The 16,145-nt window shown below is 40.0% G+C and overlaps 1 protein-coding gene across 3 annotated transcripts in view; it reads right to left on the bottom strand.

Annotated features, from left to right (window-relative positions):
* Nucleotides 1–4,730: 4,730 nt before the first annotated feature.
* The window catches only part of LOC126698692 (receptor-like protein EIX2), a 91,847-nt gene continuing 80,432 nt past the window's right edge, over nucleotides 4,731–16,145 (bottom strand). The window contains exon 2 of one of the 3 annotated variants that reach the window (XM_050396081.1): nucleotides 4,731–5,170. In XM_050396081.1, coding sequence (XP_050252038.1) covers nucleotides 4,791–5,170 — 380 coding nt within the window. In that variant the 3' untranslated portion in view covers nucleotides 4,731–4,790. Of the gene's footprint in view, nucleotides 6,026–16,145 lie in introns of all 3 variants that reach the window. The other 2 variants (XM_050396082.1, XM_050396080.1) reach the window with 2 other exon arrangements.

The following is a 16,145-nucleotide window of genomic DNA, read 5'->3' as shown; positions in this document are numbered from 1 at the left end:
TTCAGTTCATTTTAAACTAATTGGGCCTTAAATTGATTTTTTTTTTTGTAGGTTTTATTTTTGATTTCAACTCAAAAAAAAATTTTCTTGATTTTTGGGTTGAAAAGTATGAAATTTTATTATATTTGGGTTAAACACTTTAGTTTTGAGTTAAAAAATACAAAAAAAAAACTAAAATAGACATTATATATTAGAAATATGAGCCTTAAAAATGCAATAAAAATTATAAATATTCAAAAGTGTTATTTGTTCCACATCGGTTCTATTCAGTTCTCTTTGGTCCAATTTGGTCCTATATAGTCCATTCTGTCCACTAAAGTTAAATTCGAACCATTTGGTCGTATTCAGTTCACTTCGGTACATTCAGGTCACATTGGACCTATTCGGTCCACATTGGTCCTATTTCGTCCATTCTGTCTACTTTGGTTCTATTTGGTCCATTCTGTCACCTTTGATCCACTTTAGTCCTATTTGGAACATTCGGTACTTTGGTTCTATTCGATTCATTTCATCCACTTCAGTCCAATTTGTCCACATTGGTCCTATTCGGTCCACCTTATTCCTATTTGGTCCTATGTCCATTTGGTCCATTCGGATCACATCGGTTCATTTTGGTCCATCTTGATCTATTTTTGTGCACTTACATAATGAGAAAGTACATGTTTGGGTTGAAAGCACCTAATATAAATCCATATTTATTAAAAAATATATATATAAATCTCAAACTCATAATTTCTAAAATTTTAAGCATAACATTTATTGTGAATGTCGTTCAATGAACAAATTAATTAAAATTCATATGTAAACTAAGGAAAAGGTATCCACTTGTCACAACTATGGTTTCTAAAACCATATTTTTATTATATAATATAATATAAATGATTTTCTGACATCATGTTCAATTTAAGTTCTTACTTGGCTAATGTTTGGTCGCCATTGACCAAAATTTTCATATTAATACTATAGCTTGAATTGTGAGTGACGGTATATTTTTTGCTCGATTCATGTAATTTTCTGATTTCATACTTTCATGTGCTTCTTGTGTTTGTTTCCATAGTAAGTTGGAGATTAATGGATGCTTGGAATGACAATTCCGTGTTTCGAAATTCATAATTTACCATTTTTGAATTTGTTTTTTTATTCAGGAAAGATACTTCATCAATATTTGAAGGCTGTAGCTGCTATACATGCCAGAACCATAAAAAAGCATACATTAATCACCTACTCAATGTTCACGAAATGATGGCTTAGACACTAATAGAAATGTACAAGTTTTCATTGGTCCCAATAGTAATGATAATTATTCCTATTGTTGTAGTAATAATCATAATCCTGTTCTGTTTATTAAAAAAAAAATCATAATCCCGTCCTTGATGTTGCAGACATTACACACTAACATTTTTTGAGATTCTTCAGCACAATAAGAGAATAAATTTAAGGCAGGAAACTTTGAGCAGTTTCACAGACAGTTTAATGAGGAACTCGAGTTTGGTAAATAGGAGGGATTGAATCCTAGATATTAATAAGTGAAAGGCTTCTAATTAGATTTCAATTGGAGTCTAGTTTTGTCATAATCCTGTCCTTGATGTTGCAGACATTTCACACATCATTTTTTTGAGATTCTTCTGCACAATAAGAGAAGGAATTAAGGCAGCTAACTTTGAGCACTTTCACAGTAATCTACGCTTTTTTTCTCCTTTTCATTGCAAATTAAATTGAAGCTTCATTGCATAAGTTGGAGTTTATAAAGAAAATGTTGAGAACCAGTAAGAAGATGGAATCTAGGTAGGTCACTTCAAGGGGACCTGGGCCTCCATAGCTGAGAGAGAGAGAGAGAGAGAGAATTGCACAATTATATTCATCAATGAGTAGTTACAGTCAAAGTGTACCTTCTTATATCAGACTTGGATACTAACTAACCCCCAGATTATCAGCTAATTAAGCTAACCAACCCAACTAACAAATGCTAACTTGTCATACCAGTCAATCACAGCCTCTATGTTACTACACAACCCACACACAACAGATTCCTAACAGAAAACTAAAGCAAGAGAAGCACAAGAATTACGAAAGATAAAGACAAGATGAAGCAATAATTAACAATGGTGATCATTTAAATATCACCATAGAAATAAGTGGATTATTGTTTTCGGTATGATTTTCATGTATGCTAGGGCCATACTTCTCGGAGGATTCTAAATAGGACCTTCAAAGTTCATAACTACAAACTTTCTTACAAGTGGGAAAAAGCATGCCACAGGACACTAGCAGGTTGCAAGTTTCATGCTCATTTTTGTACGTTCAATGCAGGCTACTAGACATGCTTTCATATTACAAAGGCCTTTAGCCAAGGCAAAGCTTACTAGCTTTTAGCTGATTACTCCATGGTCACGTCCCACTTCTTATAGATTTGAGATACCTATTCTGAATTTTCAATTAAGAAACTGCATACCAGTAGCAGATAGATGCCTAGGAGCATGCAAATATAATATCAAATGTCATTCTGGCGAAGGTGCAAAACTGGGTTGAGCTGTAGTAGCTTTTTGCAAACATAATGAAGGAACCAACATAGCCTAGCCCGGTGATGGGTTTAACCATCACTGTCCTCACACAACCTTACAACAGTATTAATTAATAAAGTTTAACATTTTGTGTCCTAAACATACTTTTGTTTTTCTTTAGATGAATGGGAATTTATTTCTTAAAAACAATTACAGCAGTATCAAGACAAGCAAACTACCAAAGAATCAAAACCATACAAAGATCCCTATAAAAAAAAGGGGATAAAATACTACAGATAACGGGACAACATATCATCAAAAGCAAACGGAAGAATATACCAATCCAATTGTTAAGACTTAAGAATCAGATAGTCTCCTATTTATCCAAAAAAAAAAAAAAAAATCACATAGTTTCCATCTAACCTTTGTTTCTAGATGAATCCTCGATATGCCAGCTTGATGCCAGTCTCCATCTAACCTTTAAGACAATAATATTGAAGATAATTTCCTCATCTTTAGATTGTTACCATGCCATTGAGTGTTTTCTCCATCCAACTGTGATATAAATGAGCAATCCAATCAACTTTAGGAATGAGAACAACAACGTTCTTTTGCCTTTTAGAACTCCAATTGCCCAAGCTAACTCTGCATCCCAAGTACCAGGTTTTCTAGGAATGGAACAAAGCTTAATAGTTACTCCCAAATATGTTCTAATATCCAAGAGAATAGAGAAGATGATCTCTACTTTTAAAAATGCAATGAAGTACATCATCTTGGTAAATACCATTGCAGCCACCAATCCCTAGTGGATAATCCTATTCTTAATAGCTAGCCAGTAGCCAAGCAATGAAACTATGCTTGCGAACAGATTCAGAAAACTACAGAAGCTTGCACTACTAAATTTTCGGTAGAGTAACTCCAATAGCACTCCATATTTCCTAAAATTCGAATATTACAGATTTTGCAAGTTCTGAAGTGACATTTTCTTCTGTATTCTTAATTTCTTATCAATGTTTCACCTTACTATACCTGCCTTGAAGATACACCAGAGCCGCAAACGTTGGCTAACTGCCAACTTTAGTTACCTACAATATGCCAATTTTGTTTCTTCGATGAGGGAGGAATCATCTTAATTTTTTTTTTCTTCCCTGTTTTGTGTTCTGCTCTGTTTCTTTAATGAATATACCATTTCATCATCATCACTAAAAAAAGAAAAAAGAAAAAGAGGAACCACAATATGGCAATCATCCAGCCAAAGATAATTAAGTACAATTCCCATCTTCAGTAAGATGTATGAGAAATTGTCCACCTAAATAGGAGTCTGAAAATTTATAAAACTTCCACATGGCAAATAGCTAGTAAGTGTCCAGAATCCCTTACAGTACCTTTTCACTACTGCCCCTTTGAAAGAGTAACATGATATTAAATGAATAACATTTCTCTAAATAAATGAATCATCCAATTTTAAATATCCCAAAATTAAAGGAAAGCACTGCTGAGAGACATGTTATTTTGAAGAAAATTAACTATTATTTGGAACATGAAAACAAAAGTGTAGAAGTAAACTTACTACTGTATCAAAATATTGTGTACAATTAATGAACATTTCAAGAAAAAAAAGGTAGAAAAACTTGAAAATCAGGATCCAAGGTAATTTTAATTTTTTCTTTGACATTAAAGAAAATAACTCTGAGAATATTCTCCTCAAACATCGAAGGCCAAATTTGGCAGGGGAGAAGAAAACTTTAGAGACCCCCTCTTTTGCAGCCTAGGCTTCCTTCTTAGAAACGAGTTGGAAGGGATCCAACAGGTAGCCTTGGAATTTGTTACAAACATGTATAGTTTGCGTAGTCATGCACAATCTTGATGTCTTTCGTTTAGAGTTACAAAATGATCACTAAGAGATTTTAAAGAGAGCTATTATAGCTAGATGAACCCTTAGTTCATCTATGGGGGTAATATTTCAACTTTTATTTTCAAAGTACACAAAACAAAGACTAGCTGTCATTTTAAGTTATAGTATACTGCATTTAATGAATCAGTTGTTTGTATGAACAAAAATTTATTTACACTTCTAATCTACAGGGTTTAAATGAAACTAGAAATCGGATTGCCTTTGACACTCATAGGGGGTCATAGGAAGACACCATATTCATATATGTCAATGGAGTGATTTAACTAATAATATAAGTATTAACTAACACAAAGATTCTATAGTAATCATCAAAATATTGATTAACATGATCAAATGACAGTTGCACTAAATATTAAAAATCTTACAATATTTACTTACAATGAAACAATACTCTTAAGCTTATACCCTAACTGATCTAGGAATTGAAAGTACATTATTCTCCATGGCTTGTTCAATAGTAAAGAACTACAAACACCCCAAAACCCAACCACAAATCCAAGTGCCATGCTCACATAGAACCAATCCACTTCAAGTCCATTAGTATCTTTACTCGTAGTGTTTTCATTGTTGGGTTTTACACCATTTACAGTACAATTGTCCATAAGTGGTGGTCCACAAAGATTGTTTCCAATAAAACTCGATGCAGCGAGGCTTTGTAGCTGAGTACTTAAAGGGATTTTCCCCGACAAATTGTTGTTTGACAAGTTCAAATGACTTAAAAATGTCAAACTTGACATGCTTGAGGGAATTTTACCTAAAAGATGGTTCATAGAGAAATCAACAGATTCCAATAGTACCATAGTACCTATATCCATAGGTATACTTCCATTCAAGAGATTACATGACAAATTCAATGATTGTAATTCTTGAAGACTGGTCACTTCTTTGGGGATCTCTCCTGATAAATTGTTCTTGGAAAAGTCTATACTTTTTACCAGTTGGAGAATGGTGTTATACTCTCGAATGCTCCCCTTTATCACTAGCAATGCACTTTCAAGTGGGAGAGTTTCACCATACCGAGTACTAGCACGATAAGAATTCAAGTGCTCATTTGAAATATTATTTGTGGCCATGGCTCTAAAATTTTTAACACATTTAGGTATGCTTCCAAATAGCTTATTATGTGAAAGGTCTAATATTTGGAGTGAGGTTAGAGCACATAGTTCTTTTGGTATGTGACCATGGAAATAGTTTGAGCGAAGGCTAAGAACCATCAAGCTTGTACATCTATGCCCAATCCATGAAGGTATGTTTCCAGCAAACCTATTTTCAGCAACATCAATAATTACCAACTCTTCACAATTTTTCAAAGATGATGGTAATATCCCAGAGAATGTGTTCTTGTATAGGTGCAAAGAATTAAGGTTAGTCAAAGATCCTATGGCTGCTGGAATACTGCCACTAAAATTGTTGTTCCCCAAATTCAAGACCACCAAGTTTTTCCAATTCATCAAACAATTGGGTATTATTCCTGATAAAAGATTTTTTTCAAGATTGAGATGTCCAATGTTTTTTGTCTCATTCACTCTAAAACAAAAAAAGTGAGAAATAGATCTGGAGAATGAATTGTTAGAAAGATCTAGCACATCCACATTAGAGGATATACAAGGTAACAGACCTTTAAAATGGTTTGAACTTAAATCAATCACTAAAGCAGACAAAATCACGGGACTGTTTGGAATTTCTCCATTGATTAGATTGTGGGAGAGATTTAGATATTGGAACTGTGAAGACAAGTTCCAAAATGAAGGAGGAGCCATATCTGAAATCTGTGTGTAAGAAATGTCTAAAGACAGCATACGCCTTTGTGAACAAAGCCATTGGGGAAATTTTGGCCCTAAATTCCATGATCGTAAGCTTAAAGTCTCAAGTTGAAAAGGAGGAATCCAATTTTGACTTGCTTTTAACATTAGTTGGTTTCCAAATGCATAAAGCACCCTCAAACTGGTTAAATTGGCAAAATGAACTTCGGACACAACACCTTTCAACATATTAGAATAAATATATAAAGTCTCAAGTTTGGAAAGCTGTCCAAAACTTTGAGGGAGAGTTCCATTGAATTGATTCTTGGAAAGATCCAAGTATGTCAAAGATTGAAGATTTCCAAAAGACACTGGAAGTGGACCCGAAATTGAATTATTCCAAAAATCAAGTCTCACTAGATTTTTCAAATGTCCAAAATTTTGAGGGAGAGTTCCGTTGAATTGATTGATTGAAAAATCCAGGTATGTCAAAGATGAAAGATTTCCTAAAGGCACCGGAAGTGGACCTGAGATTGAATTATTATTAAAAAAAAGTTGGACTAGATCTTTAAATACCCCAAGTTCATCCGTCAAATGACCATGAAGTTGAGAATGACTTAAGTCTAAGATCTCTAGTTTATCTAAAAGACACCCTGATAAACTTTCTAAGATTTCAGATATCTCTTGACTCCATTTGTTGAATGACAATCTGATTTCCCTTAAGTTACAAAGATTATCTAACGATCTTGGCAACTTTCCTCCAAGTTCATTTCCTGACAAGTCAATACTAATGACAGATGTTAGGTTTCCAATGACACTAGAGATTGTACCCTGCAAATTACTAGAGCCAAGGTTGAGAAACTCAAGATGACTAAAACTATACTACCAATTGGGAATTGAAGAGTTGAAATTGTTTCCAGATAGATCGAGGTGACTAAGAGAAGTCATGTTTTCGGGATCAACATGGATTGGACCTTGAAAGTTATTGTAAGATAAATCAAGAGAAACAAGATTACGAAGACCAAAGATCCATGATAGGATCGAAGTGTTTTCAAAATAGTTCTCTGAAAGATCGAGGGTGAGGAGAGATGAAGAGTTAATAGTGGGAGTCGGTGGAATGAAAGGCCTAAGTTGGCAATCAGACAACCGCAAGTCTAACAAGGAAGGAAGTGTGTTTGTGAGTTGAACCCAATTTGAGGCTTTGCTAAGATTTACAAAACTCATATCGAGATGTTGTAGCAAAGGAATACCAGAAAGCCATTGAAGGTTATTCACATATAAACCATAACCATGGAGACTGAGAAAGTGCAAATTGGAGAGATTTTCAAGTTGATGAGGAATGAGACACACAAATCTCGCATGAGAGAGATTAAGAGATGTTAAACTCTTCATTGAACCGAGAAATGAGGGAATAGGAGAAGCAGATAAATTATTGAAGCTGAGGTCAAAGTAATTCAAATGCTTCAAATCAAGCAGAGAAGGATTTAGCTTACCACCAAACATTGTCCGCTCATAAGCTTCATATTGTTCGTCAGTTGCAAAACGACCTCCAGGATAAAAGGTTCTGAGATGGAGTTCATGTACATGAGCAGTGAGGTTGTGGCACACAACACCCACCCATTGACAACAATCCCCATGGGCAGTCCAAGAGGAGAGCCGGTTTGAAGAATCAATAAGATGTTGCTTGATGTTGAGAAGAGCCTGTCGCTCGGTATCAATGCAACGAAGGTCAGAAAGTCCGGTGCAGAAGAAGAAGTTAGGAAGAAAGAGAAAGGCAGGGAAAAGGAAAAGGAATGAAACGGGTCTGAAGGAAGGCTCCATTACGAGATGAGATGAGATGATTAGAATTAGAAGTAGATAGTTGTGAATTCAACAATAATACTAATTGGTGGGTAATTTATAGGAGAGTGATGATGACTGGTGAGGGTCTAGTGCAAATCAGTTTCTTTCGGCTCTCTCTCTGTTTGGCTTTGCCTTTTGTTTTCTTTTACGCTTAAAATTCTACACATCATTATCTCCAACCACTACCAAGTCTATGACTAGTCGTAGTAGTCGAGCATTGACTGACTTTTGTAAGTATTAATAAGTAGTAGGACCCTCCATTTTTATGTTGATATGACCACATTATATTATATCATATCAATTAGCTTACCTGCCGCTGCCAATACGGAAATTTCATTGGTCAATGTTAATTGTCATTACTCGTAACTTTTATAAAAATTCATGAATCATTAAATTGAGTTTTTTTTGGGATGGGTGGAAGCAATAAATTTTAATGGACTATTAAAAAAACAATTGAGAAACTTTTGTTTTTTTGATAAAATATATTCAGATTTGACAAGCACATATAGCATACTAAATTGCATGTTAAAATGATAAGTTAGTCGGGAGTTTAACTAGATTTTGTGGCTTTTTTTGCAAATTTATATATTTATTTTATTATTATTATTACAATTAATGGTAAAAATCTTATGGGGTAATAGTCTCTCTTTATAAACATTATTTTAAGCTTTAAAATATCACATTTGTACTAAAATTGATTATATCACATTTTGCATTGAAATGGCTTTGAAAACACAACTTTATTATAAACACATTTTACACTAAAATTGCACATTTTGAAGTTTTGATACAAAACATGATTTTTTTTAAGAGGCTATTTTTTAGAAAAAAATTTCCACATAAAATAATATTATTTTTTCAAAAATCTCTAGATTTTACTTTAAAAGTGTTGAAAAAAAGGGAGTATAAAAGGTAACTATATGCAAAATATTACTTACTGGTGTATTCTCAAAATGTATAGTTATATTATGTAAAGTTCGAGCATAATGAACTTAGCTCGAATGGAAAGGGCACAATAACAATTTTATCATCGAGAAAACCTACAGAATAATTATGAATGTGCAAGTGTTTAAGTCTTAAAATTTTTGGGACATTAATTTTTGATGATGCATAAAAAAAATAGAAATATTCCTTATCAATTACCATCTCCAATGTTTTTGAAATCTTTCTCTAGAAAAAAGTTTCTTAGAAATTTTGTTTCTTACTCGTACCTATATTCCTGTGGGGCCCGGCCCAAAATAATGGGCTAGTCAAACTATGGGCCCGTCCGAGAAGCATCCTGTCCGAGGAGAAGTCACAGCCAAAACCTTATTCAAGCCCAATTGCGGTAAAAAAAACCTGTCCGAGGAGTAACTCCTCCTCGGACATTACGAAGTTCGAACGAAGAGCTCGCCCCAACCATTGCAGTTCATCCTCCAAGCATATAAAAAGAATAAAACCCAAAATATCTCATGGAAAGCTGCCACCACCACATTAAATGTGTCACAACCACCCTCTTGGCCGCATTAATGAGGAAAAGACCCCTGAACAGTACTACCTTGGCCACTGCAACTCACAAGGGAGTGATAAGAGTGTCTGATAGGACAGGTGCTCAAGTGGGGGCTTAGATGATCAACAAGTGTAAGGTTCAGATAAGAATGAGAGAGCTATATAATGTAGTGGAGTCCCTCAAAGAGGGGGACGAAAGAAATGTATTCGACACTCAGGAAATAGAATCTTCTGTTAGATATCCATTCTTGTGTTTCTATTCCTGCAATAATATTGTCCATGCATTAAACCGACTAAACTCACTGAGGCTAAGTTCTTTGACCCATCCTCTACAAATATTTATTGTGTGTTGCGCCTCGGGCCAAGGCCTAATCAATAGGGTTTGGATCAGGAAAATCGTGCAACTACAATTGGCGCCGTTTGTGGGAAGAACTAGGGCATCAGCTAGCACAACGGTCGAGCATGGCAGAACTAGGTCCACACCAGGAGAATCCTCACCAGGCTAACTCCCAACAGACACAACCCGCCGAGTCCCAGAGGCAAAATAACCCCGCCAACCCAGACGGCAGGGGGAATCGTGAGGGGAGTGTGCATACTATTCGGACGAGCCAGAGTCACACTCAGATAGGTAGTCATGTGTCCCAGAGGCGAAATAGTCATCAGGCCATGCAGCGAGAGATAGATGACCTGAAAAGGAAGTTACGACATGTGCAACGAAAACGATCTCCCTCTGGCTCAGACGAGTCTTCTAATGCGGAGGATGCGAGTTACCGACGAAGGTCAAGGACCCCCCCAAGTGAAACCTTTTCCTACGAAAGGGAACCACGCCTTGTACGGAAGTATGAGAGCCCATCCAGCAAGGGTTCGGGGAATGATGCTATGAAGAAGGCGCTAGACCAGGTTTCAAGGTCACCCTTCACGTATAGAATTGAAGGGGCTAAGTTGCCTCGACGCTTCAACCAATCGGCATTCGCCATCTATAACGGCCGAGCAGACCCGGTAGAGCATGTGAGTCAGTTTAACCAGAAAATGGCAATCTACTCACAAAATGAAGCCCTAATGTGCAAAATCTTCCCATCCAGCTTGGGATCAATGGCGATGAGGTGGTTCAACAACCTGAAGACAAACTCCATAGGCTCCTACAAGCAGCTCACTCAGGCTTTCTGCTCCCGTTTTATCATAAACACCAGAGTCCCTCGACCCCTCCGTTCGCTATTGTCCTTATCCATGCACGAAGAAGAAACCCTGAAAGCATACTCGGATAGATATTGGGAGCTGTATAACGACCTAGATGACAACCATGATGATGTTGCTATCAACACGTTCAAAAGCGGTCTCCCCACCGAGCATGGCTTAAGGAAATCCCTCACTGGTAAACCAGTTACCGACGTTCATCAGTTGATGGATAGGATCGACAAGTACAAAAGGGTGGAGGAAGATCAGCTACAAGGAAGGGGAAAGGAGAAGGTCATCCCCCCCAAAGAAAATGATTTTAGGTCGGAACGGTATAACCCTAGCCAGCCGAGGAGAGATTTTTCGCGACAGGCTGGACAGAGCAACCCGCAGACAGTGAACGCCGTATTTAGGGAGCCAGTACAACAGGTGCTGGAGAAAGTAAGGAACGAGCCCTATTTTAGATGGCCAGGAAAGATCGCTGGAGACCCTTCCAAGCGTAACCAGAACCTGTACTGCCACTATCATCAGGACCATGGGCATACCACCGAGGATTGCAGGAATCTATGGAATCACCTAGATCAGTTGGTCCGAGAAGGGAAGTTACGTCACCTTCTGCACCCCTCGAGCGGTCATCCTGGTCAAGCAATACAAGAGTCTCGAAAGAATGTGTCCTTAAGACCCCCCGCCGGAACGATACATGTCATCCTCGCTGCACCAGGAAGAACTGGGCCACCCATCCCCAAGGTACTGGCTGTTGATCGGCTCCCTTCCGAGGACAAGCAAAGGGAACCAAAAAGGTCAAAAAAGCGAAGCTCTTTGATATTAGGATTCTCGGACGAGGATAAGAGAGGAACTATTCAACCTCACGACGATGCCTTGGTGGTTACGTTAAGAATTGGAGGTTTCGATGTGAAAAGGGTGTTAGTAGACTCGGGAAGTGCGGTAGAGATAATGTACCCCGATCTATACAAGGGGCTGAACCTGAAACCGGAAGATTTGACAGCCTATGACTCCCCCTTTCTCAGCTTCGAAGGGAGGATTGTTACGCCAAAGGGGCAGATCCGACTACCCATACAGACTGGGTTGGAGGTGGTGGAGGTAAATTTTATCGTGGTCGACGCTTACTCACCCTACATCGCAATAGTTGCCAGGCCATGGATCCACGCCCTAGAAGCCGTATCCTCCACACTTCACTAAAAAGTAAAATACCCATCCAGAGGATAAGTAGAAGAGATCCGAGGAGATCAGGCCGTGGCCAGGCAGTGTATGGTGGCCGCCATCTTACATTGGCCCCGTGCCTAGTCCTCGGCCCCTGAGAGCTTATAGCAACCAGCCACCTCGGCAAAGTAAGGCGATGGGCTAGCCGAGGAGATAAGGTGCGAAAGTTTAGATAAGATCGCTGTCAACAACGACCCGGAGAAGTTTTTTCAGGTCGGCTCTGAGTTGCCTTCTCAAGAAAAAGAGGAACTGGTTAGATTTCTCAGAGGGAATGTCGATGTGTTTGCATGGGACGCCTACGACGCCCCGGGAGTTGATTCTAGCCTTATTTGTCACCACCTGAACGTCAACCCCTCTTCCACTCCGAAGAAGCAGCCACCCCGACGCCCTTCAAAGGAACATGCTAATGCCGTAAGAGACGAAGTGGCAAAACTGAAAAAAGCAGGGGCTATTAAAGAGGTCTTTTATCCCGAATGGTTGGCAAACACGGTGGTGGTAAGGAAGAAGACAGAGAAGTGGAGAGTCTGCGTGGACTTCACGGACCTGAACAAGGCGTGCCCAAAGGACCCATTCCCCTTTCCCCGAATCGACAGATTGGTGGATGCAACCGTGGGTCACCCTCGAATGAGCTTCCTGGACGCCTTCCAGGGCTATCATCAGATCCCCCTTGCGCTAGAAGACCAAGAGAAGACGGCTTTCATGACGCCCATCGGAAATTATCACTATAAGGTGATGCCGTTTGGGCTGAAGAACGCAGGCTCAACCTACCAAAGGATGATGACCCGGATGTTCGAGCCACAGCTGGGCAAGATCATTGAGGTTTACATAGACGATATGGTTGTGAAGAGTAAAAGGGTGTCTGAGCATGTGAAAGACCTTGAAAAAATCTTCGCTATCTTAAGGGAACACCGGTTGCGGCTGAATGCTTCCAAATGTTCATTCGGGGTCGGGTTTGGGAAATTTTTAGGGTACATGGTAACCCACAGGGGAATAGAAGTAAGCCCCGATCAAATCAAAGCAATTAACAGCCTACAGGCTCCTCAGAATCCGAAGGAAGTGCAGAAGCTCACTGGCATGATTGCAGCAGTAAACCGGTTCATATCGCGATCAGCGGATCGATGTCGACCTTTTTACCTCCTGATAAACAAGTGGAAAGGGTTTGAATGGTCGGAGGATTGTGTTAGGGCTTTCCAGTAGCTTAAGGAATACCTGTCTCGACCACCCATCATGTCCAGCCCTGAGGCAGACGAGGTGCTGTTTGCGTACGTCGCTGTAGCTCCCCATGCTGTAAGCCTTGTACTGATACGGGATGATAATGGGGTGCAGCGACCGGTTTACTATGTGAGCAAATCATTACATGAGGCCGAGATGCGATACCTACCTTTGGAAAAGGCAATTCTGGCGATAATACATGCCACCCGGAAGCTCCCTCATTACTTTCAGGCGTATACGGTCATCGTTCTAACTCAGCTCCCCCTTCGAGCAATGCTTCGAAGCGTTGACTACACAGGAAGGATCGCCATGTGGAGTGCGCTTTTGGGGGCCTTCGATATTAAATATATGCCCAGATCCTCCATCAAAGGTCAGGTCCTCGTAGACTTGGTAGCGGAGTTTGCTGAACCCTCTGTAGAAACAATAACCGAGCAAAAAGACATGGATGGAAAGTCGGTTGGCACAATTTCAGCAAGAGGAACCTTGCATTGGAAGGTCTATGTGGTTGGCGCAGCCAACCAGAGAGGATCCGGAGTCGGAATAGTTTTAGTATCGCCAGACGGTGCTGCCATTGAAAAATCACTGAGGCTCGGGTTCTCGGCTACGAACAATGAAGCCGAATACGAAGCCTTACTTCAAGGGATGACGATGGTTCAAAGATTGGGCGGAAGAGTAATAGAAGCATTCTCGGACTCTAGGTTGGTCGTCGGACAAGTGATGGGTGAGCTAGAAGCCAGAGATGCTAGGATGCAAGAGTATCTAGGACAAGTCAAACGCCTACAGACGAGTTTTGAGTCCTTCAATCTGACGCACATTTCCAGGAGTGTAAACACCCATGCAGACTCACTGGCCACTCTCGCCACGTCCTCGGCGCATAATCTGCCGCGAATGATCCTTGTTGAAGATCTAGTCCAGGCAAGTCCCATTAGAAGAAACCCGGCCCAAGTCCATCAGATCAGAAAGAGTCCCAGCTGGATGGACCCCATAAAGAACTTCCTCCAAAACGACATCTTACCGGAGGAAAAATTAGAGGCCGGGAAGATACGTAGAAATGCTCCTCGGTTTTGGCTATCAGAGGACCACAAACTATATCGGCGCTCCTACTCTAGACCGTACCTACTCTGCGTACATCCAGAAGAATCCGAGTCTCTACTTGAAGAGTTACACGAGAGAATTTGTGGAAGTCACACCGGAGGAAGGTCGCTGGCGCACAGGGCACTCACCCAAGGATACTGGTGATCGAACATGCAAAGAGAGGCCCAAGAATACGCTAAGAAGTGTGATCAGTGTCAAAGATTTGCCCCAAATATCCACCAACCCGGAGGGGTTCTCAACCCCCTCTCTAGCCCATGGCCGTTCGCACAATGGGGTCTTGATATTGTCGGACCTTTCCCCAAAGCTGCGGGGAACAAGCGATACATAATAGTCGGAACCGATTACTTCACTAAATGGGTGGAGGCTGAACCTTTGGCCAACATTAGGGACGTGGATGCCCAGAAATTCATCTGGAAGAACATTATCACCCGCTTCGGAACTCCACGTACACTCATTTCCGACAATGGTCTTCAATTCGACAGTAAGAGCTTTAGGGAGTATTGCCGCGAGTTTGGGATCATTAACCGATATTCCACCCCCGCCTACCCCCAAGGAAATGGGCAAGTCGAGGCCGTGAACAAGGTCATAGTGAACGGACTGAAGAAAAGACTGGATGAGGCAAAGGGGAGATGGGTAGAAGAGCTCCCGCACGTCTTATGGACCTATCGGACAACGCCACGACAGTCAACCGGTGAGACCCCCTTTTCGTTGACTTATGGGGCTGAGGCCGTGCTCCCAATCGAGAACAACTTTCCCACACTGAGGTCTAACTCGTTTACCCCAAACGGTAACGACAAGTTGTTGGGAAGAAGTCTAGACCTAGCCGAGAAAAGAAGCGAAAAAGCAACGATCCATATGGCCTATTATTACCAGAAGCTGAGACAAGGGTATGATGCCAATTTTAAACTGCGACCTCTAGGTCCGGGTGATCTCGTGATGAGGAAGATTCTCGGCAGCGCAAAAAACCCCTCTTGGGGCAAGCTGGGGCCCAGTTGGGAAGGACCATACCGTGTCACATCCGTGGCCGGGATAGGCGCTTACTATCTAGAAGATTTGGATGAAAAAACTGTACCTCGACCATGGAATGTAAATAACCTCATAAGATATTATTATTAATGAAAGTGGCTTAGCCCATGTTTTGTTTCGTGATTATCCTCTCCCTACTGGTCTATTTACGACTATTCATAATTTTAAACAGAACCTAAGTCCTGCATGGCTCCTCGGACCACAGACTTAGGGGAAATTATTACTCATGACAATTTATACAAGTTTTAAACAGAACCTAAGTCCTGCATGGCTTCTCGGACCACAGGCTTAGGGGAAATTATTACTTATGGCAACTATTCATAGTTTTAAACAGAACCTAAGTCCTGCATAACTCCTCGGACCACAGACTTAGGGGAAATTATTACTCATGACAATTTATACAAGTTTTAAATAGAACCTAAGTCCTGCATGGCTCCTCGGACCACAGGCTTAGGGGAAATTATTACTTATGGCAACTATTCATAGTTTTAAACAGAACCTAAGTTCTGCATGGCTCCTCGGACTACAGACTTAGGGGAAATTATTACTCATGACAATTTCTACAAGTTTTAAACAGAACCTAAGTTCTGCATGGCTCCTCGGACCACAGACTTAGGGGAAATTATTACTTATGACAACTATTCATAGTTTTAAACAGAACTTAAGTCTTGCATGGCTCCTCGGACCACAAACTTAGGGGAAATTATTACTCATGACAATTTCTACAAGTTTTAAACAGAACCTAAGTTCTGCATGGCTCCTCGAACCACAGGCTTAGGGGAAATTATTACTTATGGCAACTATTCATAGTTAAACAGAACCTTAGTCCTGCATGGCTCCTCGGACCACAGACTTAGGGGAAATTATTACTCATGACAATTTCTACAAGTTTTAAACAGAACCTAAGTCCTGCATGACTCCTCGGACCAC

Source organism: Quercus robur, chromosome 9 (genome assembly GCF_932294415.1).
Source record: "Quercus robur chromosome 9, dhQueRobu3.1, whole genome shotgun sequence".
Taxonomy (NCBI): Eukaryota; Viridiplantae; Streptophyta; class Magnoliopsida; order Fagales; family Fagaceae; genus Quercus; species Quercus robur.
This window is presented reverse-complemented; position numbering and strand designations above follow the sequence as displayed.